The sequence below is a fragment of the Papaver somniferum genome, chromosome 7, assembly GCF_003573695.1.
Source record: "Papaver somniferum cultivar HN1 chromosome 7, ASM357369v1, whole genome shotgun sequence".
Classification (NCBI taxonomy): domain Eukaryota; kingdom Viridiplantae; phylum Streptophyta; class Magnoliopsida; order Ranunculales; family Papaveraceae; genus Papaver; species Papaver somniferum.
Genome location: NC_039364.1, coordinates 36,414,424 through 36,441,602, shown reverse-complemented (window position 1 = coordinate 36,441,602; position 27,179 = coordinate 36,414,424). Strand labels below are relative to the sequence as shown.

Genomic DNA, 27,179 nt, shown 5'->3' with positions numbered 1-27,179 from the left:
TTGGAGATGAATTCTATTTTTACATGGTCTAAGTAAGTGGTCGGGCTTCTGGAATCTCAACAGAATTTTCCATTTGCACATTAACAGATGGCAAAGTTCTGACCAGTCAATTGAGGCAACATTAGGAGAAGGATTTGCTTGTAACTTGTAAGCATTTCAGTTGTATTCACTACGTTATCGTTGTACACCCATAATTTTCTTTTATCTTATTTTCACTTGGATTTCAGGGTAGGTGGTAACCGTTCGGTGAAGATTGTTCAGAAACACCACTTTACGTCTCACTTTAAAGGTATGGCAGTTGTGTCTCGTATCCAAGATAATCTTTTTTTTATTTTGTGAAGGTGGTAGTTCTTCCTTTCATCTGTTTTTCTTATTATATCTGTGGACTCCTTTTTCTGTGTATTTTTCATAAAATGCTTGCTATCAATTTCGATCATGAGCTTGAACTTGGTGGGGGTAAGCTTGTAGTTGAGTTTAAGGAGAAGTAAGAATTTTGGTGCATACTTTGCAGGGCCAACATGATGAGCTTGAAGCGAATCTTTTTGAGGAGAGGGATGCTCTTGAAGCTAAATACCAGAAGCTTTATGAAACACTTTTCCCCAAGGTATGTTTTGTGTTCTTTTATTTAGCAAGTTTGAATTCATATATAAATTTATGTTTCCCTTATTAGTTTCCTATAGAGTTTATGGTCGTGAACACTGCACCATAGGCCTAAATTCCAAGATATGGATCTTGTCTGTTACTGCTTAGGTGGACTTAAAACCTTGGTAAGCTTTAGGCCCCTAAACCATATAGGCAACTGTCTGTCGCCCATAAACCTTGTTCTTTATTACAAAACCACAATAAGTATTTCTCATTATTCTTCTCCCCAATTTATATTTTTTTGAAGTTTTGTCTGCTTTTAATATAGGTTGGTATATATGCCTATGAAGTTTAAACTCAACAGATACTTTTCATCTATAACTTTATGCATGGATTTCTGACTTGATGTCTTAAAATTTGCAGCTTCAAGTTGGTCTAGTTGTTGTTGTGCTTGAAGGCTTACTCCAGATTTTCTTATTTAAGTCCTTAGGTGGCGTAATAGCCTCGGTATGTATAATAATTCTGAAAAACCATAAATGAGATAACTATCATAGCTTACCGGTTCAATTGATTGAAGCTGCAAGTTTTGAGTAACTTTCTGCAGTATCTACTTATAGTGATTTTCAAGTGAGAATGAAATGAACTTAGGAACTGAAGTAGGTTTCCATGTATTCCCTAATGTAGTAGGTTTCTACGAAGTGGAATGAACTTAGGAACTTAAGTAGGTTTCTACGATATGAACAAGAACTTAATGTAGTATGATCCCCCACTTCTCTTACTTGCGGCAGTAACCTCATAACTTAGGGATGATTTTTCTGCGCATACTTCCATCTAAATATATGTTTTTTGTGTTTGCTGTTTCATTGGATGATGCTCTGCTGCGAAAAGTTTGGAGCGAAAAGGTTGGAGAACAAGGCAGACATTAGGTTGCCGTAAGTTTCTATGTACATTCTAAGTTAGATAAATTTATGAACATAGGAATTTCTATGAACCGATACTTAGAAGAATTTGTATACATCCCCTAGTATTTGATACTTAGAAGAATTTAAGTTCTTTTTTGTATGAATCCTTTGTATGAATCCATTTGAATGTGATAAGAATTGATTGAATGGAGATGAATTTGATTGAAGAAAATATTGTTGATTGTGAAGGATAAATGGAAGGTGTATGCAGGTGGTTATTTGGAATTCCGGCGTATTCCAGCCGAGAATGAGCTGCCGGTCAACCTTGACCTGGTCAAAATTAGTCACTGCCGACTGATTCTGACCAGGTCAAGGTTGACCGGCAGTAATTTTTTTACAGTTACAAAAAAATTCGTAACGGCTTTAACTTGTTACAACGTCCTGTTACTAAATAAATTCGTAACGGCTTGAGCATGTTATGACGGTGCCATGTAGTAACGGCTCTAAGCTGTTACAAGGGCCGTTACGAAAAAAATTCGTAACGGCTAGTGGGCCGTTGCGAAAAAATTGTAGCACCCCTTTTCGTAACGGTCAGGAACCGTTACAACCCCGATTCGAACGCTCAAAAACCGTTTCGAGTCGGAAAAAATGGTGTAGTGTTTGTACCTTTGGCGGCCTACCCATTTTCTTTGGAACCTCCGCTACAACGACTATGGGTGGGTCTTCAGAATTTTCATGTTGTTGTTCTTGTTCGATCAATGTGGGTACCTTCTTCGGTCTACCCCTTTTCTTTGGAACCTCCGATTTATTGGTTTTTGGTGTGGATACAGAATCCGTCGTTTGTTGTTGACTTGATAGCGGCTCCTTTCTCGGCCTACCCCTTTTGTTTAGAACCGGCGCTTCCGCGAACCTTGATTCTGAAATCTCACATCCGGTTAGATATTGTTTCTTACTTGCCTTGAGTTCATTTTCACGTTGATTCATTTCTTTCAATTCTTTCCTTTGTTTTCTCCTTGCTATTATGTTTTATGGTCTACCGGGAGGATCTACCTTTGCTGGATCTTCACTTTGTGCTGTCCATGGGAGTGTAATTAGCCTTAGTTGGCTCAACAAGACTTGTAGGCTAACTGAGTTTCCACGTGAGTAAGCTTCGTAGAATTCCTTTGATTCGTTCGTATCCCGAGGTGATTGTCCGGGATCTTCCGTAGGGGGAGGGTCGAAAGATAGTTGCTTCCAAAACGGATCGATAACCTCAATAGGTATCACTTCTTCATACTTCACAAGCATATGATGACACGGAAGCCCCAACGAAGACATGTCGGGACAAATACACACATCACCCGGTTTGCCGTAGTGTATCTCCCATATTATTTGTCTCATCATATGTTTTATTGCCCATTGAGAGACGTTGAACTCTATTCCTTGGAGCAACTTAACATATGGTAAATATAAGTCATCCTTTTCATTGAGATTTTCTCAAAAGCCTTCTTGATCCTATCGATATCACTCTTAAAGTATTGCTCCATTTCCTCGGTGAACGTAACCACGTTTCCTTGGACGGACCGGATTAGATCTTTAAATCTCCCATGAGCGGCCTCCGCTATACTAGTTGCTTCATTCTCGTAGTGTCTATACCGGTTTGTCCATGCACGCACAAATTTTTCCTTGAACTTATCCAACCATTGGGTCCGAAAATACCAGGAGACAGTCGGATAAACTTCATTCCAATCAGCAATAAACTTGTCCAATATCTTTTCATACATATCCTCGGTAAGAGACCAATAAAATTTCTCCCAATTTTTTAAAAATTCCAACCAGTTTTTATGATTTTCCTCATGTTCTTTGTCCACTCGCTCTTTGATCTTGCCTCTCACATCTTCTTCTTCTTCGGGTTATAGTTTGTTCTTGCGAACATCTTCCTCTAGTTGAACAATCATTCTCTTCTTAATATCCGCCTTTGTGGGTTCAAACAAGGCATGACAAGTTTTTATCACATTATTACGTATATGGTATGTACGTAGGAAATTTTGTGCATCCGGGAAGACGTCGGATATAGCATTCATTAATGCATCATCTTGATCGGTTATGATGACCCTCAGAAGTTGATTTTCCTGGAAGAATCTTTTCAATTGACGTAATGCCCAATGATAATTATAGTCCCTCTCGGTTTCCATTAAACACCAAGCCAATGTGAGTGTTGCCTTGTCCGATGTGTGCCCCACGATGTTCAACAACATCATATTGTATTTATTTGTCTTGTGAAAGCAAAGGATGCGAAATGAATATTTGAAGGGGCTTGTTGTCCGGCGTTCTTTTAATGATACGCGTGTAGTTCTAATTCCAAACTATCTTCTCAAATTCTTGCATAACGCTCCTCCCTTCCCATTCCACCCTTTTAATACTTGCTTGTACGCTATAAATTGTACTTAAAGAAGACACGTTCGTCTTATCCTTTTTCTTGAAGCCTCTGAGAATTTGTCTCGGTTTGATAAATACTTTGGTCAATCTCTTTACATCCTCCGTTTCATGAGGTTTGAGCTTCGCAATTAGGGAGTGACCAACAAAATCTTTCGGATCCCGGTGGTTATTACGGCAGAATGAAACCTCACAATCCCATTCATTGTTCTTGTCATTTAAACGGAATACAAGCTTAAAGGGGAAATTATCCTTCCTCGTATGAGTCTTGTATACCCTATTAGTCTTCTTTGGATATACACAATCCTTTCTCTTGTGGCTATTCTTCTCCTTGTATTGCCCACTTCTCTCGCAAACCATCCCAAAACGGCTTTTTGAACCTTGGGTATTCCTCACCAACACACACATGTTCTTAAGAGCAGTCTCTTTATCCCAAGCAATTGCTTCCTTTGGATCTTTTGTTCCCTACATAAAGACAACAATGGGAGATTATAAGGTTCATTACAAGCAATCCATTGGTAATATTCAAGATACTAGATGAAAAGTTGGTAACATACCAGAGACATTTTATAGTATTCCGACGTATCCCGACCGAGCGGTTTTGCATTTGTTGGATCAATATATGTCACAACCTAAGGATCGAACGAAAAGAAAATAAATTAGTTCCAAAAAAGAAAAAATTAATACTATGCCGGTATGAAGTTCCGGCATGCTCGATCACATTCCCGACATAGTCAAACTGCACCGAAACTGAAGACCAATTTTGAGACGCTTCCTGCATTAACAATATATTTGAAATCAATGTCGGAAATACTGGTTCCGGCATGCTCGTAGTCTAAGTTACCACGCCGGTAGGAGGTTCCGGGGTGGCCCATACTTAATATACCATGCCGGTATTTATCTTTGGAAAACACTCCTTCCTGTATGTTTTTTTGTAGGTAACGGCATGGTAACGTTAAAATTGAACAACGCCGGGCGAATGTTCCGGCATGCTCGTTATCTATGGTTCCACGCCAGTACACAGTTCCGGCGTAGTAGTTAATTAATTTTACATGCCGATATTTAGCTTCGGAAGACACTGCTTCTTGTATGTTTTTCATGCAGTATCGGCATGGTAACCTTAGAATTTAACCATGCCGGCAGCATATTCGATAGAGTATTTCGTGGTAGGTAAAAAGTAACTTCTGTACCGGCATAGTTTTTTGGTTGCAAACTATGCCGCTTTTAGTTTCAAAATGGGGGATATCAAGGTTCCGGCATGGTCGTAGTATGAATACTATGCCGGTATTGGTGGTTCCGGCATGGTATTCATACTTTGACCATGCCGGTACCGAGATTTTACAGCAGCAGCAATGGTGGATTCAAAGAAAAAAATCAATTTTTCAACCTATTCGCAGCTTTACCTGAGTATTGGGATTTGGGAGTGCTTATATATTGAGCTAGTTTACTCTCTTGGGTTAGTTCTTCACGAAACACTTCATGCTCATAAAATTCATGTTCCAAAGGTGTTGGTTCCACAAAAACTTGCAATTATGAGTTGTTGTCATTGGATGAAGATTCATGATATGCTCCTTGTTGTAGTTGAGCTAAAGATTCAGCCGCAGCAATTCTCTCTTCACAATCATCCTCCATTTTCACAATTCCCTCTCAAATTTTCTTTCCCTCCTTCTACTCTCACCCCACTCACCCGAACACAAATAATAACACACACTAGTCATTTATCAAAAATCTTAAGATTTTACTAATTATTATTAATTACTAATCCTGATTAGTGAGGGGTAGATTAAGAATTACATAAAATACTTAGATAAGGGGTGACCCTGATTTGATATTTGGATCCCGTTTTTGTCCTTTTCCTATATCCCCCAATTGTTTTTTATATCCAATCGCGCGTTCTTTTTTAATCCTAAAATTCCATATATATATATATATATATATATATAATTTTAATATTCTGAGGGTAAATTTAAAGCACGGAAATTTTATGGATTTTAGGTATTTTAACTGAGTTACCAAACACACGAGGGATTTGCATGAATCACAAGATTTTTAATCCCACTTGGAATTGTGAATTCTGCAACCAAACCCACCATAATCATTTCTTTTTATGGTTACCATAACCGTAAGATTTTAATTAGCATTTTTGTTTCTTATTTACTAAATCACATATTATTCAAACCTTAATCATAATAATTATTTCGTGAGTGATCCATGAAGATTGAAGCTAAACAGTTAGATGAATCAAAACAAAATCTAGGTCAAACCCATTCGACAAGGTGTAGGCAAGTTTAGATAACTTATAATCTTCTGGTGCTGAAGTTGATGGACAAAGTTAACGCACCACAATAATACCAACTTGATTAAAATCTATGGGAGTTCAAGTAGAGCACCCAAGTGTAGAATATAGGCAACGGTTCTTTTGGGTGAAGGAAAATTGATGCGATACATAAGATCTCTGGTTGTACCATCTCGTCAGCAAGTTTGGCAGGTTGCAACATCATGGACTCATAAAAACCAAATGATATATTACGAAGGCGACTACCTACCATAACCTGATCAAAAATATTGGAAGGTCTACTAAAAATATTTCAATTCAACCGGTCGATTAGTAGAAATTTATACTAGGAAAAAAGAAACAGTCAACATGATTTTCGGTTGTGTACAAAAAAATTTGGAAAAAAATAATTAGGTTGCGTTCTAATAACACAAAAAGGGAGTTGTATTCATGCGTTTAACGCAATTGAAAGTTGTATTTACATACAAACGGCATTCTAGTGCTTCAAGTTCAAGAGAAAAAAAAATAATAATAATAATCAAGCAGTAAGAAAAAGATTAAAATTTTGGGCCCTAACAATATGAGGCTCTGGGCAATAGCCTAGCTGGCCTTGTCTATAAGACGGCTCTGCCTCCGCCTCTTTGATTACATTAAAATAGAACAAATCAGAGAAGAGTTCTCAAAACCTTGATTGACAGAATAGATTAAGCAAATAGCAGGCAAACTTATTCTTTGCTGTCATAAATGAGCTGTTAAGTAACCATGAAAAGACCGAGCTGAAGGGTCACGCCAGAAAACAAGAATTCCAATCAGAAACAGAAAAGGATTATGAAAATCAGAGAAATGACTTAAGCTTTTTGGAATTCATATTCTTACATCGGTCACGCAAAACTTTTCAGAGAAACCGAGTGATGGAAGCAGCCATTCACACGCATATGTTGAAGCATCTTGATATCCGCTGTCAGCAGGATCATCATCTGCAAATTGAGCAAAAAATCATGAACAGTTTCCATATCACAGGATGAATTGCTTTCAGTACAGAATCAACAAACATAACAGCAATCGGAATTTACACTGCACCAGAGAAAGAATCTCAAACCTGAAACTTGTAAGAGTATCCTATGTGTAATAAACAGCTGCAAGAATCAGATGTAAGGAGCAAAGATTTTAGATCACAATTGCCTAAACCATTATCCTACAGCAGTGCAGCAAAGAAAGGAAAAAGTATTTCACATTTTTATTGAATTATCTTATATATAATAAGTCTGTATACTTCCCAAAACAAAATCTTGTAATTTTATAAATATGATGGTCTTTACACAAAGCATAAAATTGATAAATTGACACCATTCAGGGATTCGATGTGTAAACATATATAATTATCTGTACAGAACAACAGCAGAGCAAATTAATTATTCAGCAGCTATCACCTGCCAAACCGAGGGCATGTATTCGCGATAAGAATGATTCTGTGAACTTCTTGTAGTCCTGAAATCAGAGGCATCCTGTGGGGCCCTTCCAAATGACCTATATGGCAAAGTCTTGCTCAGTTAAATATACAATTCACAGAATCTTCTACACAAGAGAAATTAAGTTGATGGTTCCTGTTCTTGTATGGTTGCTGGGATCAAGTAACAACTGAAAATTGTAGTGAAAACCATGCATGTGCACAACCCAATTCAAGATACATATAAGTGTCTCAGGAAATCACAATCCCACAATGTTGCACTGAGAAAAACAGAGTCTTAATACCAAAACTACTTAGTTTCAGAGTAAGCTCCAATACAACAACGATCATCTACTCAAGAAAAGAAGATTAATTTCATCAGTGGCTCTTGCAAAATTCTGGAAATTCCAGACTACAATGAAAAGCTTGTGCTTCTTCGAGGTGGATTCAAGGATGATTGGATAAGACGTGGAAAAAAGAAAACAAATCAGCATACCACAAATATGGGCAGTTATACTAATCAAAACATATTCGCTACACACCATGCAAAGGCACATTACAACTCCTCTTCAGAAAAACAGTTCAAATTTAATACTATAAAATCTTATTCCCTTCTTGACTTAACGTTTACAATAGAACATATAGTCAGGAACATCTGTGGATTTTAAGTGGAAGCATATATGGTATATCTAATCGATCTAAAGCCAAGAAAATTCAGAGCTCTAGCCTCTAGGATCATTATAATAACACGGGTTACAAGAAGAAATTAATGTATACCGGTTAAGCTTAATGGAAAAGATTAAAGACTATCATAGATTCATAATCATGTTAAATATAAAAAGGAAAGCACCAAAACTCTAAATTTTAACAATAGAGCTACTATAAGATGTTAAAATATTTCATAACTTACCTTTTGAAATCACCACCCCCTAATATGGTTGCTTTGGTGGCTAGAAGAAGCATAGGTTGCACCAGTAGAAGCTTTTGGATTTCCTTCACAACAGTTTCTACCACACTTTGAAGAGACAAGCTTTTTCTGTCAAAAAAGAAAAGAAGGTAGATGATAAACTTGAGTATAATTTAGCAAATGAAATGGTTCAATTGATTTCAGCAACTAGTTTTAATTTCAAAGATTGATAAGAGAGACAAAATTAGCTTACACACTGATCCTTCCAAAGCGAATCCCATCCTCTTAATACTAATTACTAAAATAGTAGGGGTTTTCCAATCTTGATCCTCCTTTCACATATACCATTATCCTGCCTAAACTGCCATAGTAGTCCCTAACACAAGAGCAATGACCACATTTTTGTGTGGACAAGCACATTTCATCTAATATTTTCCCCTTAAATATATTCCTTCAATATATTACCATAGTTTGTGAAAAGATTCTTCAACAGACTTGTGTTTGTTGCTACCTTGTCGTTATAGTAAGGATCTACCTTTATTTATTAAAAGCTTTTGAATAAGTGCTTGTTAAGAATCTATCAGAGCCAGAAGTGCCAAGAGGGCAAATGTTCAAGTATGTATTGAAGAACTTGCTTGATCTGGTATTATACCTAGCTAAACCTATAAACCTTTGATCTATAAATCAGTATGGACCAAGACTTTGAAGGTTAGATAATAAATGCAAAAGTATAGTGAAGAGACTCAAGCCTCTCATCAAATGCAAATTGCAGAGCACTTAGGTGGGACACAGAAAGTTGAATTGATTATAGCACTATGCCTATGAGCTATCTGCGTAAGCAAGAAACCTTGACCTATTAACAGTGAGATATGGAGGAAATAACTTTAATAACGGCATTCGGTAAAGAAAAGGAAAGAAATACTTAAATATTTACTTTACCTGTTATCACCTCCCACTGGCAAGGGAGTGGAGGCTCGGTCTGCCCAATAAAAAGCACCAATGCTGGAAAGAAAAAAGATTCTCTCAGTCACAGAACAAAAAATCAGCTCATACTGAGGCAGATGATGAATACAATCAGTATCAGAATATTGACCTCTTTTGTAGCATTCGATTCCCTAAATCATGATATCCTAACTAGTTAAGCCCTAGAGAATCCCTAGAGAATAGAACAAGAAAAACATTGAGTCAATAGCTTTGAAATTCGAATAATCCCAAGGGAATTTGTAATATGTGCAGTATAGTTAATCCTACAGAAAGACATAATCCTAGCTACACAATGTTTTAAGGAAACATCTCTGATTAATCTTCCAAACAATGTCCCCTACTTTGAAATTGATCCAAATTTTCACATAGGTACAACGATCAACCAGATGGATGATAACACATTGCCTCAGATAAATGAGGGGAAACGGATTTTCCATCTCCCACTTTGACCTCCTTGGAAGATGCTGCTTAAAAATATCTAGTGTGTGAGTTTGAGATTTAGGAAAATGTTGGCAACGTAGAAGAAAGAATAATATCCTTCAGATATGAGAAACACTAGATAAAGCACGAGTACACTTGAAACGTTCGGGGAATTCATCCCTAGAGATTAATCCTTAATTACTTTCTAGGATTGTATTCAGCCTGGACCCAGCTCATTAGCATAACAAAGACAGGTGTCAAAGGTATTTAAACTATCAGGGGAAGAAAATATTTAGTCTGCCTATAACTATCAGGAAATGACCCAGTGCAAATTAAAAACTAGCAACACGTTAAGGAAATTACATGGCATCACCTGTCACAACGAACAAAAAAGGCAACTTCGCTAGAAAACAACTTTTTGAAACAAAATCATCCGCGCTTTTGACATCTAATGGATATATTCCTTTTCTAGTTTCATGTTGCATGCTATTTCGTTCTTGGTTCTTTTTTCTACCGGAAGCTAAAATCTATTCAAATTTTGTGTCACTTTTTCATTCGTAAAAAATAAAATACGCCAAGAGATAGGAGCCAAGTTCAAAACAAAAGATTTGGAACCTAAAGAATAACATAGAACCATAATCACCCGTACATAGACATCAATGAGAAGCCAGTAATAAAAATGATATGAATTTCAGGATTTAAAGGAAAACCTGTCGATCATTAAAAAATGAGCAGCAACACTTTTTCCTTTACTTTCCTTTTGAAGTCGATAGCGCAGTGTCTATAATAAAATAAACAAAAGTGCATGACGATCAATGTTCTCTATGCTGCTAATAATGGGATCATAATAGTATGATATCAGTGAAAAACACCACAGTCAAATGGAAGGCTCGTGGCACGTTTCAGAAGAACATGTCTTCGAGGCAATAAACTCTTACTTATCCATCTCTACTACCTTTCTGGATTAAAGAATGTGATACAAAACCTCCACACCCACTCGCTTAAAGGTTCGTACGAATAATCAGATATCCTAAGCTATTTTGTTAAGATTCCTTAAAACACCTAACGTTTACAAAAAGCTACAGCAGGCCATCCCAGTTGTTTACGAAGTTTGGTTACTAATGAACAAGCTCAAGATTGTTCTAACTTTTATTCTAGGCTTCAGTTGAAATTTTTTAGCTTTTCTACATCAGTCTTTTGACATTCCAAGAGAAAATTCTTCCACAATGTCCTGCACCCTTGATAATGCATCAATTTTACACTCAGACTCCTCAAGAGGTTAAACATAGCAATTAAACTTTCCGATCCAGCATACAATTTCATTTCACAATTGCAAAATGTGGCAAGATCAAATTTAGTAAAGGGGAAGTGCAAATAATGTGACGCAGATGCTTACCTTAAGAGTAGCCAAAAACTCAAAACTATTGTAACAACGAACGTATAAGAAGCGTTTCATGCAAGCTAGAAATAACTCCTCATCGTAATTAGCTGTTTGGTCCTTCGTGTCATCATGCTCTTGCAGATTCTCATTCAGCTCCGTACTGATTTTGTTACTTGGTCCTAAACATAGTGCATGGGGAAATTTATATTAAACTTGGTAAGCTTAAGAAGATTGTTAGTTTCTTACAACTATCTCCTGTTATTCTAATACGTAAATAATTACCAGATCTGAAGAAAAGAATATTTGCTGCGAAAGGATACATAATTGCTTTTCATTGAAACAAATAGTTTCCACTTTCCACACTTATAGAAAGCTAGAACTCACACTTACGAGGTGCAATTCTATTATTTGCTGAAATTCAACAGCATTGAGTGAAGCAGTCATTTTACCACTGAAAATGGACCTATTCAAACACTTCATCCCATTGAGCTATTCAGCAGTAACACACACATCCTCGTATATCTAAACAATTCCATGTAGTTGACTAATAACCAGAACTCACTATAGATGTGTGATAGCAACCACACACTTTGTCTTGACACTTTCCATTTTCAATTAAAACTGGTCCTTAATTATTACATTCCTATAATTCACCCATTACGGGCTTCAACAAGTGAAAGTAGACAAACAAAAACAAGTATGCCAATACATGGAGTACCGTAACTTACTATTAGCTGACAAAATGTGGTGCCTTAGTAACTGCGCGAGACGTTCAACATCAAACCGACAATCCAAGTCGAAATACAGTACTTTACGCTCCAGGCCACCATAATGTACACCTTTCCACTCCTTTGGAAGAATAGAAGTAATTGCAGCCTAGTAAACCATAAAAAAAAAAATCAATCCAATTAAACAAAAACCGATAAGCTAAACAAATTGAACAAAAAATAACCTTAATTAAAATTCTACCATACTAATTTTGAGCTCCATTAAAGATGAAGAAAAACAAGAACCTGCATTAAGATTTGGGTTTTGGCAGAAGGAGATGGACCAACAATCTCAACTACATTACCAACTCGTAGCGGAACACGATGTAGAGGAGGAATTAGTAAGAATGGACGTTCTGTTAAAACCCTAGATAACATTTCTTTTGCACTCTCATCGCCATTAATCCACTCTGCCGGTGTCGCCATCCCGGGAAATTAATCTTCTCAGTGTTCTCACTACTTGTTCTGCCTTCCCGGAATACCAATTTGACCAATCTACCCTGTCCGTTTTTAAGGGTTCGGCAAAAAGACTGATTTTACCAGTCTACCCTTCACCTTTTCACGGGGATAAAAAGAGAGAGACTGAGTCTCACCGACTTGACTATCAAGGGTTTCAAATTCTGTCTCTACTCTCTACTAAAACCCGTCTTCTTCTTCGTTTAAGATCTCTTTCGCAAGTGTGATCTAAATTTCTAGGGTTTGAAGTAGCGATGGATGATAGTTTGTATGATGAGTTCGGGAACTACATTGGACCAGAAATCGAATCTGATAGAGAATCAGATGGAGAAGGAGAAGATGATGAAGATCTTACTGATAAACCCTCGGAAGTAGAACAAGCTGATTCTGATGATGAAGACAATAGAGATGCTTCTAATGGTTGGATTACAGCTTCTAATGATGTTGATATGGAAAACCAGATTGTACTCGCTGAAGATAAAAAGTATTATCCGACTGCGGAAGAAGTTTATGGTGAAGATGTTGAAACCCTAGTTATGGATGAAGATGAACAACCACTTGAAATGCCAATTGTTAAACCTGTTAGAAATATTAAGTTTGAAGTTGGTGTTAAAGATTCTTCTACTTATGTTTCGACACAATTTCTATTAGGTTTAATGTCTAATCCGTCATTAGTTCGAAATGTTGCTCTTGTTGGTCATATTCAACATGGTAAAACTGTTTTTATGGATATGTTGGTGGAACAAACACATCATATTTCGACTTTTGATTCTAACAGTGAGAAACATATGAGGTATACTGATACTAGGATTGATGAACAAGAGAGAAGGATTTCGATTAAAGCTGTACCTATGTCACTTGTTCTTGAGGATAGTAAAGCTAAGTCTTACTTGTGCAATATCATGGATACTCCTGGTCATGTAAATTTCTCTGATGAAATGACTGCTGCTCTTAGACTTGCTGATGGAGCTGTCTTAATTGTTGATGCTGCTGAAGGAGTTATGGTAAGTGGTTTGTCTTGATTTTTGTTTTTTGATACTTTGCTTCAATGCTTTCGGGGAGACTCCAAGATGTTATTGCTTTCTTAAATTATGGCGTATTTCATTATCTTATTTGTGACTGAATCAAGCAGAACAGTTTCTCATTGATTTACTAAATAGAGATTATGCACCAGTGCTAGTATCCGAGCATTTGAATTAGCGAACTTAGATATGGAACCATTGGTATTTCCAAAACAGAAAGTACACAGAAAAACTTAATCATCATATTCCTTAGTGAAGCCATAATTAAGCTTAATAAAGAGTTACTTTATACATAAATTGTTGCACTAAAACACTGAAAGAAACAACACTTTATTACATGCATCATCACAAGGCTAATCATATAGGTCTAATGTAGAGAGCACTAGGTAAAATGTCACTTGTTGAGGCGATTATGATTCTTATAGGGAAGACTATTGAATGTACTTCCAATTTTTGAAGTTGTTGCAACCGTTATTTATGTTTTTTAGAAAGAGCAGACGATTTGTTTATTGTACTTTCTTTCGTATCATTTCTGTCTTTGGCAGAAATTACTCTTTTGATCCTTTATATACTGAGGTAGGATCTGCACACTCTTTTTTAAACATCAATCTGTGTGGCCTTTTTTCGCTCCACATGGACACAGTAGTAAGGTACTTACTTTGTCAAAATGTATGGGATGCATGTTTTGTTGGCCAAGTAGGCAGTCACATGTTAGCCATGTTGGCGGGTATCATTTATGTGGTCTGTCTATATTGCGAATGGTTAGTAGGTTAACCTATATTAGTTGATCATAGTGGGCATGCGATTTTGTGTAGTTTCCTGAATGTAATTTCTCGCTTTATTTTCGTATGTAGGCAAACACAGAGAGGGCTATACGTCATGCAATCCAAGACAGGCTTCCTATTGTTCTCGTTATCAATAAGGTACATATTTTGGTTTTTATGTATTAAAATGCTTAATATTTTGTTGAATTAATTTTTACTGATCTTGAGTCATCTTAACCCCTTTGCAAGGTTGATAGGCTTATAACTGAACTTAAACTGCCCCCAAATGATGCTTACCACAAATTGAAAAATATATTAGAAGTGGTCAATATCCACATCACGACGGTCTCGTCAACTGCTGGAGGTGTGCAGACCCTTGATCCGTCCGCTGGTAATGTTTGTTTTGCAAGTGGAAGCGCTGGTTGGTCCTTCACTCTGCAATCGTTTGCCAAGTTGTATGTTAAGCTTCATGGGATTCCATTTGATGCTTCAAAATTTGCATCACGACTCTGGGGAGATAGATATTATCATCCTGATACTAGGGTTTTCGAGAGGAAACCTCCTGCTAAAGGGGGAGATAGGTCATTTGTGCAGTTCATCCTTGAACCTCTTTACAAAATATATAGCCAAGTAATCGGAGAGCACAAGAAGAGTGTGGAGGCAACTCTTGAGGAACTTGGTGTTAAGCTTCCAAATGCTGCATACAGGTTGAATGTTAGGCCTTTGCTGAGACTGGCTTGTAGCTCCGTTTTTGGATCTGCCACAGGTTTCACTGATATGCTAGTTCAACACATCCCTTCTGCCAAGGAAGCTGCAGCGAGGAAAGTAGAGCATATATATAGTGGGCCTCGGGATTCATCGGTGTTTGACTCAATGGAAAGTTGTGATCCATCTGGACCTCTAATGGTTAATGTGACCAAACTTTACCCTAAATCAGATTGCAGTGTCTTTGATGTTCTCGGTAGAGTTTACAGTGGTGAAATTCAGACTGGGCAGACTGTGCGTGTACTGGGAGAAGGTTATTCTCCAGATGATGAAGAGGATATGACTGTAAAAGAAATAACGAAGTTGTGGGTTTATCAAGCTCGTTATCGGATACCTGTAAGCAAAGCTCCTGCTGGTTCTTGGGTACTCATTGAAGGTGTTGATGCTTCGATTATGAAGACTGCAACCCTTTGCCATGCGGATTATGATGAAGATATATATATATTTAGGCCTCTCAGATTCAATACCCTTCCTGTGGTTAAGACAGCCACGGAGCCTCTGAACCCTAGTGAGTTGCCCAAAATGGTGGAAGGTCTTAGAAAGATCAGCAAAAGCTATCCTCTTGCCATCACTAAAGTTGAAGAGTCCGGTGAGCATACTATATTAGGTACTGGGGAGTTATATTTGGATTGCATTATGAAGGACCTTAGGGAGCTCTATTCTGAAGTGGAAGTCAAGGTATGCTTGCTCAACTTCCTATACATTTCCTTGTTGTTTATGAAAGAAATCTTGCGTTCATTCTACTTTTAGGAATTACTTCTTGTGGTTTCACATCTAGTTGGTGGTGTGCAGGTAGCAGATCCTGTCGTTTCATTCTGCGAGACAGTGGTGGAGTCCTCTTCGATGAAATGTTTCGCTGAAACACCCAACAAAAAGAACAAGATAACCATGGTAGCCACTCTCTCCACCCCCCACCCCTCTTGGTACACTTATCATGATTCAGATCGACATATATACTCTACAGCTGTGTAACATTTGCCTATTTTGTCCTTAGATTGCTGAGCCACTAGAGAAAGGATTGGCAGAGGATATTGAAAATGGTGTTGTAAGCATTGATTGGCCTCGGAAGAGACTTACCAATTTCTTCATGTCAAATAATTATAGCTGGGATATTCTTGCAGCAAGAGGTGTTTGGGCCTTTGGGCCAGATAAGCAGGTAATGTGGATGTTATAGTCTCTATTTTGTCATAGAACACAGCTAATTTCAACCTGTAATTCTAGTTACTTATAACGTACTGTGTGCACTTGCACCAATTTTGGAGGATCTACATCCAAATTTGTGCTGATATTCTGACTTTTGTTTATATGTTCTGTGATTGACATTATTTCTGTAGGGACCCAACATCCTCTTAGATGATTGCCTTCCCAGTGAAGTTGATAAGAACTTGTTGAATGCTGTCAAAGATTCCATTGTTCAAGGGTAAAATACTTTGCACCATGTTTCCTTCAGGATGAACCTTTTTGTCATTATTAATAATGTCTACATGTTTTTATCTACAGGTTCCAATGGGGAGCACGTGAGGGACCTCTCTGTGACGAACCTATCAGAAATGTGAAGTTCAAGATTGTTGATGCTAAGATTGCTCCTGAACCCTTACATCGAGGCACTGGTCAGATTATTCCAACAGCTCGACGGGTTGCATATTCAGCTTTCCTCATGGCAACCCCACGTCTTATGGAACCTGTATACTATGTTGAGGTAACGATTGGTTATTTTGGGAACTTTCCAAAGAAAAATAAAAATAAGAATATAAATAATTGGGCCGATCAGAAAAATAAAATAATTGGTGAAATCCTATCAATCATTTTGAACCGTTTCTTTATAAAATCCTTTTCTTAACCATTTCTGCCCCAACTTGTTGTACTGTTTCAGATACAAACCCCAATAGATTGTGTATCTGCCATCTACACAGTGTTGTCTCGTCGACGTGGTCATGTTACGGCTGATGTTCCTCAGCCTGGTACGCCAGCTTATATTGTAAAGGTCGGTTATAAAACTCTACTGTTTTGTTTGCTTGTAAACCGTTCTTTCTGTTTTGGGTTATCTGTTTTCTTTTCTTCTCATATAAATGCATCCATTAAAGTTGTTTCACAAGTGTCCGTATTTTGATCCATCTCTCTTATATTTTCTAGGCATTTCTGCCAGTAATTGAGTCCTTCGGATTCGAGACTGACTTGAGGTACCACACTCAAGGTCAGGCTTTCTGTCTCTCTGTCTTCGATCACTGGGCTATAGTACCTGGTGATCCCCTTGACAAAAGTATTGTGCTTAGACCTCTTGAGCCGGCACCCATTCAGCACCTTGCTCGGGAGTTCATGGTGAAGACAAGGCGTCGGAAGGTATGCTATCTTCTATTCTATCTGAGAGTATTTCGTTGCATTGTCTATAAAGGTCTTGATTTGAACCATGAAACTGAATTTATCATTTTCATGTCAGTGTTCATCGTTGGCTGAAATAATTATGTCTGTAATTGTAGATTGATAATAAATTGTTTTAAAAACAGCATTTAGTTTTTCATTGAAATTATTAACTGAACATTAAGTATTTGTGCCCTCTCACTGGAATAACCATCATTAACATTATCACGCCACATTATCAAAAAACCTATTAGGTTAGGGTGTCCTCTTCGCAGGATAGCACTTAATTGGGAATTTCATTTCTTTCTTTTGGCAGGGAATGAGCGAGGATGTCAGCATCAACAAGTTCTTTGACGAAGCCATGGTGGTGGAGCTCGCTCAGCAGGCAGCTGATCTTCATCTGCAAATGTTGTGAGGTTGTACTCAACGTACATTTTAGAGGACGCCTAGTTTTTTTTTTCCTTGGCTTGTAGAGATTGTTTTAGCAGATTTCAGAGGAAAGAATGAGAAGGAGAACTTTGATCAAGCCTTGTAGCTGTTAGTTTTGTAATAACTGTGTTTTGTGCTCCTTATCCTCGTGAATTGTTTGTAAAACTGAACAGATCATATATTGGCTTAAAGGTTACTATTACATTTTGATGAATTGTTGGACCACATTTGTCATTTGTACTATAATTGGATTATGGTGATGATAGTTTAGTTAGTAAGTATTTCTCTAACTAGGGGGGCTAATGATGATTTTCTTGCACAACTTTCTTTTATGGTATCCTTTGGTAACCTTACCGAAATTGAGACGTCTCAGGATGAAAATGCCGATTTTTGAAGAGCGTTTGTTTTATTTCTTTTCCTTTAGGATTTGTTGAGATCAAGAATACTAGGTAGTTTCTTGCTAGAGCTTATGTTTCTCCTTTTGTGGTTTTGCAGCGTGTTGGTTTGGGAGAATAGGAAGAGAAATAATCAGATTAAAAGGTAATATGATTCCAATAATAGGTTTACAGGGATCCATTGACTGGAAATTTGGTGTTCGTTTCAGTTTTTCTAACAGAAAAATCAAGACGTGACTTTAACAGCCTAGCATTTTTAGGGGCGACCCCAAAAGAACCTCGCGTTTTTAGGGGCCAACAATAAAACAAAAAAGGTCACCCAAAGGGAAAATGTAGCCAGCCCTTATCTCGCGTAATTCGTAATGGCGAAATTACCCTTATATATTCGGAGGATATGATAACATTGTTATTCTCCGATTGCAATCGGAAGCCAAAATATTTCTCAGACTTCCGATTGTAGTCGGTGCAGTATTAGAATGATTTGTGTTTCATTTTTTCTATTTCTTTTTCATTTTTGAGTTGTTAGAGTTACAGAGAAGAAGATGAAGGAAAAAAAGAGAAAACCCATTTTATCACTACAAAAATGGATGGATATGAAGAAGAAGGTGAGAATCATGACGAAGAACAAAATGTTGAGGGTTCACGACCGTTTAGAGAAGACGATTTGGGGCATATGTTGAATGATCCAAACTTTTGTGGAGAGGAAAACATAGACGACCCTTTCATGGAAGAAAATGGAGAATCGCCCGATATTGAAGCTAACGATGCATGTAAAACACAAGTATTGTGTTAAGAAACTCAAATACTCGATTTGCATGCGTTTGTGTGCTTTTGTAAACAAGAAAAACCGATTATTGCATGCATTGAATGCCATGAACTACCCAGATTCGGTAGATAATTTGTAGAATAAACCTACGAATATAACACACTGAGTACCAAATATGTATATTCGGTAGTTACAAGATACTAGTTTACTGCCGAAGATGAGAAAAAACCCCAAACTGGTTTTCCAAAAATATCTACATTCGGTAGTTATGTAGAGTTATTTACCCCCGAATGGCCCCAAAAACGAATTCCTCAGAAAATTTCAAAACTCAGTATTCTTATCCTTTACAATCGGTAATAGTTTAACATTCTTTGACTGCCGAATATAACAGTGGCCTCGAAATAAAATTTCCGAAAACTTGAAAATCGGATGTTTATCGATTAAAGTTATCTTCCGGTTATTTATATTCGGCTGGTTTACTATATATTTTAGCTTCCGATTATATCATTTTTTGCACTCAGTAAACTGTGTACATTCATTTGCATAAATCGGGTGTTTTGGGTAACCGATAGGATTCCGAATATAGAGTATTCAGAAGTTTGACTTATTTCATAACCTCCGATTATTGTACAATAATTTGTTGCTTTCATATGCAGGCCGTTGAAGAGTTTGTTGATGACTTTTATTTGAGGCCTGACACTTCCCTATACTATGCAAACGATTTGGTATACTCATTACTACTTTTTTCTTTTTTTCAAAATTTATATGTTAAATGGTTATGCTTATTAGATTTGTTTTGTTTTATGCACGTTTAGACATTTGGAAGTAAGAAGGAGGCAAAGGAATGGCTTATGAACAAGGCAAAAGATAACATGTGCGTGGTAGTTCAAAATAATCATGTTAGTGACAATCGATTTGAAATGATTTGTGAGCGAGGTGGGACGCGAAAGAGTCACGAGGGAAAGAATAGTAAGTACATACGGAAGACGAATAGGAAATACCGAAGCAATACCAAGAAGATAGGATGCCCATTTAAGATTGTATTCTATAAGCCCGATGGTATTAAAGGTAAAGAGTATAAAATGTATAAAGTTGATAACGGTTGTCACAACCATGATGATCCGTTGGATTTAATTGGACATGTAATGGTTGCCAAGTTAAAACCACATCAAATGCAGACGGTGAGGTCTATGCGGATCCAAAAAGCGAGTGCGATCTTAAGTAAAATAAAGGCGGACGATCCCGATAACTTGTCTTCTTTGTCTACAATTAAGTTGGCCCTAACTACGATCAAAAGGACTGATTGGGATGGTAGAACGGTCATGCAACAATCGGAGTGGTTAGCGGAGTTACACGGCTACACCTTGAGAAGGGAAGAAAAGGATGGTATAGTGGTTCGTATTTTCTTGGCACATCCCGAAATGATCCAATTGGCTCAATGCTTTCATCAAATTTTGTTGATAGATGCTACTTATAAGACAAACAAGTATAACATGCCGTTGTTGAACATTGCTTGCCATACTTCGGAAAAAAACACGTTTACGATTGCATGGGGTTTAATGGATCATGAGAACAATGTGAGTTTCATTTGGATGTTGGAGACGTTGAGGTTCATTATAACGGTGATAATTTTCCAAGGGTTATTGTAACGGATAACGATCAAGCCTTAATGCATGCAATAGCGGTAGTGTTTCCGGAAGCCCAAAACTTGCAATGTACGTGGCACATTCAATGCAATCTCAAAACCAATTGCCATCATCATTTCCAAGCTAAAAGACCAAGGAAGGGTACCAAGAGGTCAAAGGAAGAGGATGAGCGCATTAGTAAATTAACCGTGGAAGAACGTAAGGAAGAGGATAGGCTATTTGAAAGAAAAGTAGAAGGAGGATGGAATAATTTGGAAAATGTTCATGAAAGCATGGGACAAAATTGTTTGGTCGATGACCGAGGAAATTTACGAATGTAAATTGAAGAAATTTGAGGATGAATACGGCACGGACTACCCAAAACCGGTTGAGTATTGTAAAAAACAATGGTTAACGATTAAGGAGAGGTTTGTGTTTGCATGGACATATGAATATCGTAACTTCAAGAACGAGGCGACAAGCATTGCTGAGGGGTCTCATGGTCGACTAAAGAAAATACTAATTGGTAGTCAAAATGGAGTTGTGTCGATCCAAGAAGCAATCCATGAATTCACCAATCATGATCTCGTAAAGATTAGGAAATGTATGCAATTTAGTGTACACCAATTCCCGATGGAACATATTAAGGAAAAATTGATTCTAAGGGGAGTTGTTCATAAAGTTTCAAGATGGGAAATAAATCGCATGATGAAACAATTGAAGTTATATAAAACTTATGATGACGAGAATACGTTTTGTGTTTGCAAGGATATGATAGGTATTGGACTCCCATGTCGTCATAATTTGGGTAGGTATGTTGAAGTGATTGACATCAATGATATTCACCCAAGAAAAGAGGTCGTCCAAGAAATGATCAAAGTGGACCAACCACCCGACAAGTAAGTCAACCCAATGTTGTTGAAGAAGTTGTTGATCAAATGAACGCCTCGCAACAAACCCAACCAATGTAAATTCTTATTATAAAAGAGGACAAAGGTACTCTTCGTTTCCCTAGAGATCTTAATGGAAGACCAAATCGATCCACATATACAATATACAAAGAGTATTTGGAACAACTCCCTCCACTTATCATTCCATTTGTTTTGTCGACCGACGAGGTTGATGGGGATGGAAATTGTGGGTTTCACGTTGCTACGGAACAAATGGGTTACTTTAGAGAGGCGGATATCGAAGATGTCACCCAATGCCAATATTTAAGGAATAAGATGGAGGTACAACTAGTGAAGGACAAGGGTTTTTATATGGAGATGATGAGGCGAGGAGATAGATACGACAAAGAACAAGAGTTCAAAGACTTAGTTGCGCGTGTGAAGTGTCGAAAGGGATTGAAGACAATCGGATCCAAGTATTGGATGACAATGCCTAAATTTGGATATCTCCTAGCGGACGTTTTGAATTGCGTGGTACATTTCTTTGTTCCTCCTATGTATGGACTTAGCATGACGTTTGCACCCACAAGAACGTCTTGCGACGAGTCGGTTAAAGGTAGAAGAATCGTAATGGCATTTGTGAATGAAATGCATTTTATCGGTTTAAGAGTAAAGAAAGATTGTCCGTTACCTCCGTTGAGTAAGTGGCACGATTACTTCCCGATGAACCATTGCAAGGATTGGGTGAAACAATATGAGTCCAACATGGTTGATTGGGATCGTGTTATGGACAACAACTTTCCCGCTGAGTTACTCGAATTGATCCCCTCGGATAATGACGATGTTTGATCGTTTTTTTTAGAGGAATCGGCTGAGTTACTATAATTTTTTTTGAAACTATGTAATCGGAACAACAGTATTATAACACTTCAATACGATTAATCATATTCGGGAATTCCATATTTTATCAAACCGCCGATTAATATTAAAAATTTGAATTTACAGCACTCAAACATCACATGTTATTCTTTTTTCCCAGTCCGAGATGCAACAATCAACGCGGCTTCGAAATGTAGAAACGACTCTCCTCTCCACTTGGAATAAGCATCTTGTGCCGCAAACCTGTCGTCTCTGTGCCTAGCAAGAATACGGTTGTACTCAGTGCACAATTTTATAACATGGTGCACCCTTGAAGAAACATGCGATGGTTCATAATTGTGGCGTGGCTTCTTGTACTTACCAACAAAATGACCCAATGAAACGTTAATCCAAAATATACGATCGTCCTGCTGTTCTTTGGGTAGATCTTTCACAATGTAATAATTTTTTATCCATTCGGTCTCTTCCTCAACTTGTTTTAATCTTTCTCTATGATGGAATTGTTCTTGACCTCGCTTCTTAGCCTTGATTTCCTCTTCCTCCTCCTCCGTTGCCACTAACGATGGTTTAATTTTTTTGGGTTGTTTGTTCCTTTTTTGTATTTCTTCTTCCATTGTTGCAATTGATGTAGTTGTTCGCTTGCATCTTCGAAGTATGTTGTCGATTGATGATGGACTTGCCATTGAAAAGGTTTTTCATTCCGATTTTTTACTCAATAATAACTGAGAGGGGTTACCCTCCTTATATAGATTAGAGTTCCAACGGATCTAATTTTTGAAAATATGGCCGTTGAGGTTTCTGAAAATATGGTCGTTGAGGTTTCGTATCATTGGTGCACTACAATCGGTTGTTAACGATACACGTATTACCCTCGAATAAGACATTCGGCGGAAAACTTAAATTCTTATCTACCGATTAAGTTGGAAGTTACCAAAACTTAATCGGAAGTTAAATTAGTTACCAAAACTTCCGAATATGGGCTGTCTAACCTTCAATATTGGCCCTTGGAACCACCTGGAGCCATGGCGTGGTTTGTTTTGAACTTGTAATATTCAGAGGATAATTTTTTTGTAAAGTTCCGAATGTACGATGGCCCAAAAATCAGAATTTGGGAAAAACTTATACTTTTCAAATTTTGTCTTTGAATTAATCGGAAGTTAAATTAGTTACCAAAACTTCCGAATATGGGCTGTCTAACCTTCAATATTGGCCCTTGGAACCACCTGGAGCCATGGCGTGGTTTTTTTGAACTTGTAATATTAGGAGGATAGGTTTTTTGTAAAGTTCTGTACGATGGCCCTAAAATCAGAATTTGGGAAAAACTTATACTTTTCAAATTTTGTCTTTGAATTAATCGGAAGTTAAATTAGTTACCAAAACTTCCGAATATGGGCTGTCTAACCTTCAATATTGGCCCTTGGAACCACCTGGAGCCATGGCGTGGTTTGTTTTGAACTTGTAATATTCGGAGGATAGGTTTTTTGTAAAGTTCCGAATGTACGATGGCCCAAAAATCAGAATTTGGGAAAAACTTATACTTTTCAAATTTTGTCTTTGAATTAATCGGAAGTTAAATTAGTTACCAAAACTTCCGAATATGGCTGTCTAACCTTCAATATTGGCCCTTGGAACCACCTGGAGCCATGGCGTGGTTTGTTTTGAACTTGTAATATTCGGAGGATAGGTTTTTTGTAAAGTTCCGAATGTACGATGGCCCAAAAATCAGAATTTGGGAAAAACTTATACTTTTCAAATTTTGTCTTTGAACTAATCGGAAGTTAAATTAGTTACCAAAACTTCCGAATATGGGCTGTCTAACCTTCAATATTGGCCCTTGGAACCACCTGGAGCCATGGCGTGGTTTGTTTTGAACTTGTAATATTCGGAGGATAGGTTTTTTGTAAAGTTACGAATGTATGATGGCCCAAATACTGGCCCCAAAATGGGATTTTTCCTATATCAGAAATTTTGAGATTTTTTCAATATATACATTCGGTAGTGAGTGTTCTTCCGAATACTGTGTGTCTACTTAAATATATTCGGTAGCCAAAAAAATCATTAAACTACCGATTATTAGCAGTTTGTATCCAGGAAGATATGACCACCAATATTCGGCAGATAATTATCAAATCTTTCTCCCGAATACTATCGATGTTCTTGAGAAATGAAGAACACGACTACATTCGGAATTAAATAAGCATGAATATCGCCCGAATCTGGATAAATAACCGAAAACCCTAGAATTTTTTTTTCTCTATTCGACGAATTAAAGCGAAATAAACCCCAAAAATGATAGATTCTTACCTAATTGGGGCCATTTGAAGTTGACGAACTGTTTGACTATCGGAATCACCACCACCGACTACATTGCCGGGTACGCGTTCTTCGCGTTCTTATACAGTTGAAATGAGTAGAATTTTTTGATTTGGTTTTATACAATTTTACCAGAAGGGCATTTATGTAACTTCAATATCATATAGGGTACCCCTTAACTAGAGTCTTTGGCTGGGTATAAATTGATGGCCCCTAAATCCTTTCGGGTGGCCCCTAAAAACGCGAGGCAAAAGAATTAGGGACGATTTTTTTATTCCCAACCCATACACAACGTTAAGGGATGTCAAAAAACGCGGAGAATATGTTGATGCCCTTACATAATCGAAAGTTATCTTGTTCCCGATTAAGCAATCGGAAGTTTAGTAACGATATTATACTCCCGATTAATATCGATAGGACCAAGAACCTCATGAGACTACTGATTATAGTAGCTCTTAAATACCCAAAATTGGTGATTTTGGCAAAGAAGAAATTTGGGGCAACTTTATAATCGGAAGTCATATTAACTACCGATTATTCTAGTTCCCAAATTCGAAAGATATGAGATTTCTGCAAAAACAAAATTTGGGGCAACTGTATAATCGGAAGTGAAAATACCTTATTTGACTACCGATTATACAGTTGCCCCAACAAAATAGAGCCGTTGGAACTCTAAACTCTATATAAGAATTGTATCCTTTTACCCTCTATGGAACACAAATACCTTTAAACTCTCTCCAACATCATCTTCAACATAATGGCCCAACCATTCATTAACCCTACGGAGTTCACGATTGAAGAAGATTTATCTTTATGTAGGCGCTATGTTCAATTCTAACCGATACGAGGAGAAGAACGTAGGTAAGGAGGCATAATGAGTATGAGTTATTTGGGGAGAATTCACGAAAAATTCTGCGCCGACACCGATAACCCAAACAACCGTCACTCCGCTGATCTTTTCTGCCGAATTGGTTCAATAAACGGACACGTCGGAGAATTCGTCCATTTAACTTATCTTGTGAATCAATATCGATTGAGGGGTGAAACCAATGATGAGGTTATAGAACGATCTCTCAGGGAATGGCGGAGATGGAAAAGATCAAGCTTCCGTTATGAAGCTCATTTTAGAATCCTTAGGGCGATGGAAAGATTTAATCCGTTTAGGATTCATCCAACACGTCCACGACGCTAATCGCAATACCTTGTAATAGAATTGTGGAAGTTCAATGTAAAATTATGATGATGTGTAGGTGATATTTTTATGAATTTCAAAATATTTATGAAAATCGGAAGTTTTAATTCTTTATCTAACTAACGATTATACTCCAACGGCTATTTCGTTCAAAAGAAACTATTCGTGCCTCGAAAACCACACACAATCGGTTGATAATACATATTGATAAACCTCCAATTATAATACTCGAATGAAACTGAAAACTCTGTTGACAAAACAACCTATAATCGGTAGTGAACAACTGTCCTTGGCTTCCGATTATTCATAATCGGTTGCTTTGGTTCAACCACTGCCTACCGATTATATGGAATAATTGTACGTAATTTCAGTACAGTCTTGTAAAAGTACGCATCAACGGCCATATTTTCAAAAAAAAAGAGACGTTGGGACTCTCATCTATATAAGGAGGGTAAACTCTTCTTATTTATGCAGCAAACAACACATATATAGCATCGTGTATTCCAAAAATAGATTTTCCATCGTCTACTCTTGTGAATTCATTCTATATCTCAACTTACAAGCATGTCAACGTTTGTGAAGATTTGGTCATTGTGAAAACATGGTATCATGAAACAAGACGTGAAGATGTCATAGAAGGAAGGTTAACACCCGAAGTCTTTTGGGCGAGGGTATATAGCCAATTTGTGCGAGAGTATGGAAATCCAAAGCAAATATCACTCCAACAAGTTCATGATCGTTTCCGACTTATCCAAAAAGGGGTAAATGATTACATAACGGTACAAAATAGGATGTTTAACACTAGCCACTTAAGCTTTTCGATCCAACAATTTGTAAATATTTGCATACTTCTTTTAAATAACACCGGGTGTCTAATCTTTCTTACTAAAATGAAGCTGACATTATTTTGTGTTTGTTTATGTAGGAGACACTCGCAAAAAGACAGTACTTAGTGGAAAAGGGTGAAAAATTCACTTATGATGGAAGTTATGAATTCCTGAAGTCCGTGGCAACAGTATAAATATTGATTGGTTGTTACAATCGGAAGTTTATGTATTATTTCGTCTACCGATTCTGGGAAAATTTTCATCTTTTTTGTCAGAGTTTGTTGTCAATCGGAAGTTTATGCAATATGTTGTCTATCGATTCTGGGAAAAAATTTCAGTTTTTTTTGTCAAAGTTTGGTGACAATCGGATGTTTATGTAATATGTTATCTACCGATTGGTTGTTATCTACCAATTATG

At 37.3% G+C, this 27,179-nt stretch overlaps 2 protein-coding genes across 3 annotated transcripts; one reads left to right on the top strand and one right to left on the bottom strand.

Annotated features, from left to right (window-relative positions):
• Positions 1-6,600: 6,600 nt before the first annotated feature.
• Positions 6,601-12,544, bottom strand: LOC113296985 (DNA repair protein XRCC2 homolog). 2 transcript variants are annotated; one of them, XM_026545359.1, is made up of 10 exons: positions 12,327-12,544; positions 12,042-12,189; positions 11,329-11,492; positions 10,643-10,713; positions 9,468-9,530; positions 8,532-8,657; positions 7,605-7,701; positions 7,274-7,369; positions 7,051-7,151; positions 6,601-6,950 (listed from the first exon to the last, which is right to left on the bottom strand). In XM_026545359.1, the coding sequence occupies exons 1-9, from the start codon at positions 12,504-12,506 to the stop codon at positions 7,056-7,058; spliced, it is 1,041 nt and encodes a 346-aa protein (XP_026401144.1). In that variant the 5' UTR covers positions 12,507-12,544; the 3' UTR covers positions 6,601-6,950; positions 7,051-7,055. The 2 variants fall into 2 exon arrangements, with proteins under 2 accessions (XP_026401144.1, XP_026401145.1); XM_026545360.1 differs by having other exon boundaries at positions 7,274-7,310.
• A 145-nt stretch (positions 12,545-12,689) lies between these two features.
• LOC113296984 (110 kDa U5 small nuclear ribonucleoprotein component CLO-like) lies at positions 12,690-18,164 on the top strand. The gene is made up of 10 exons (XM_026545358.1): positions 12,690-13,540; positions 14,413-14,481; positions 14,572-15,765; positions 15,880-15,978; positions 16,082-16,243; positions 16,422-16,507; positions 16,588-16,786; positions 16,961-17,071; positions 17,221-17,427; positions 17,762-18,164. The coding sequence occupies exons 1-10, from the start codon at positions 12,791-12,793 to the stop codon at positions 17,858-17,860; spliced, it is 2,976 nt and encodes a 991-aa protein (XP_026401143.1). The 5' UTR covers positions 12,690-12,790; the 3' UTR covers positions 17,861-18,164.
• The last annotated feature ends 9,015 nt before the right edge of the window (positions 18,165-27,179 follow it).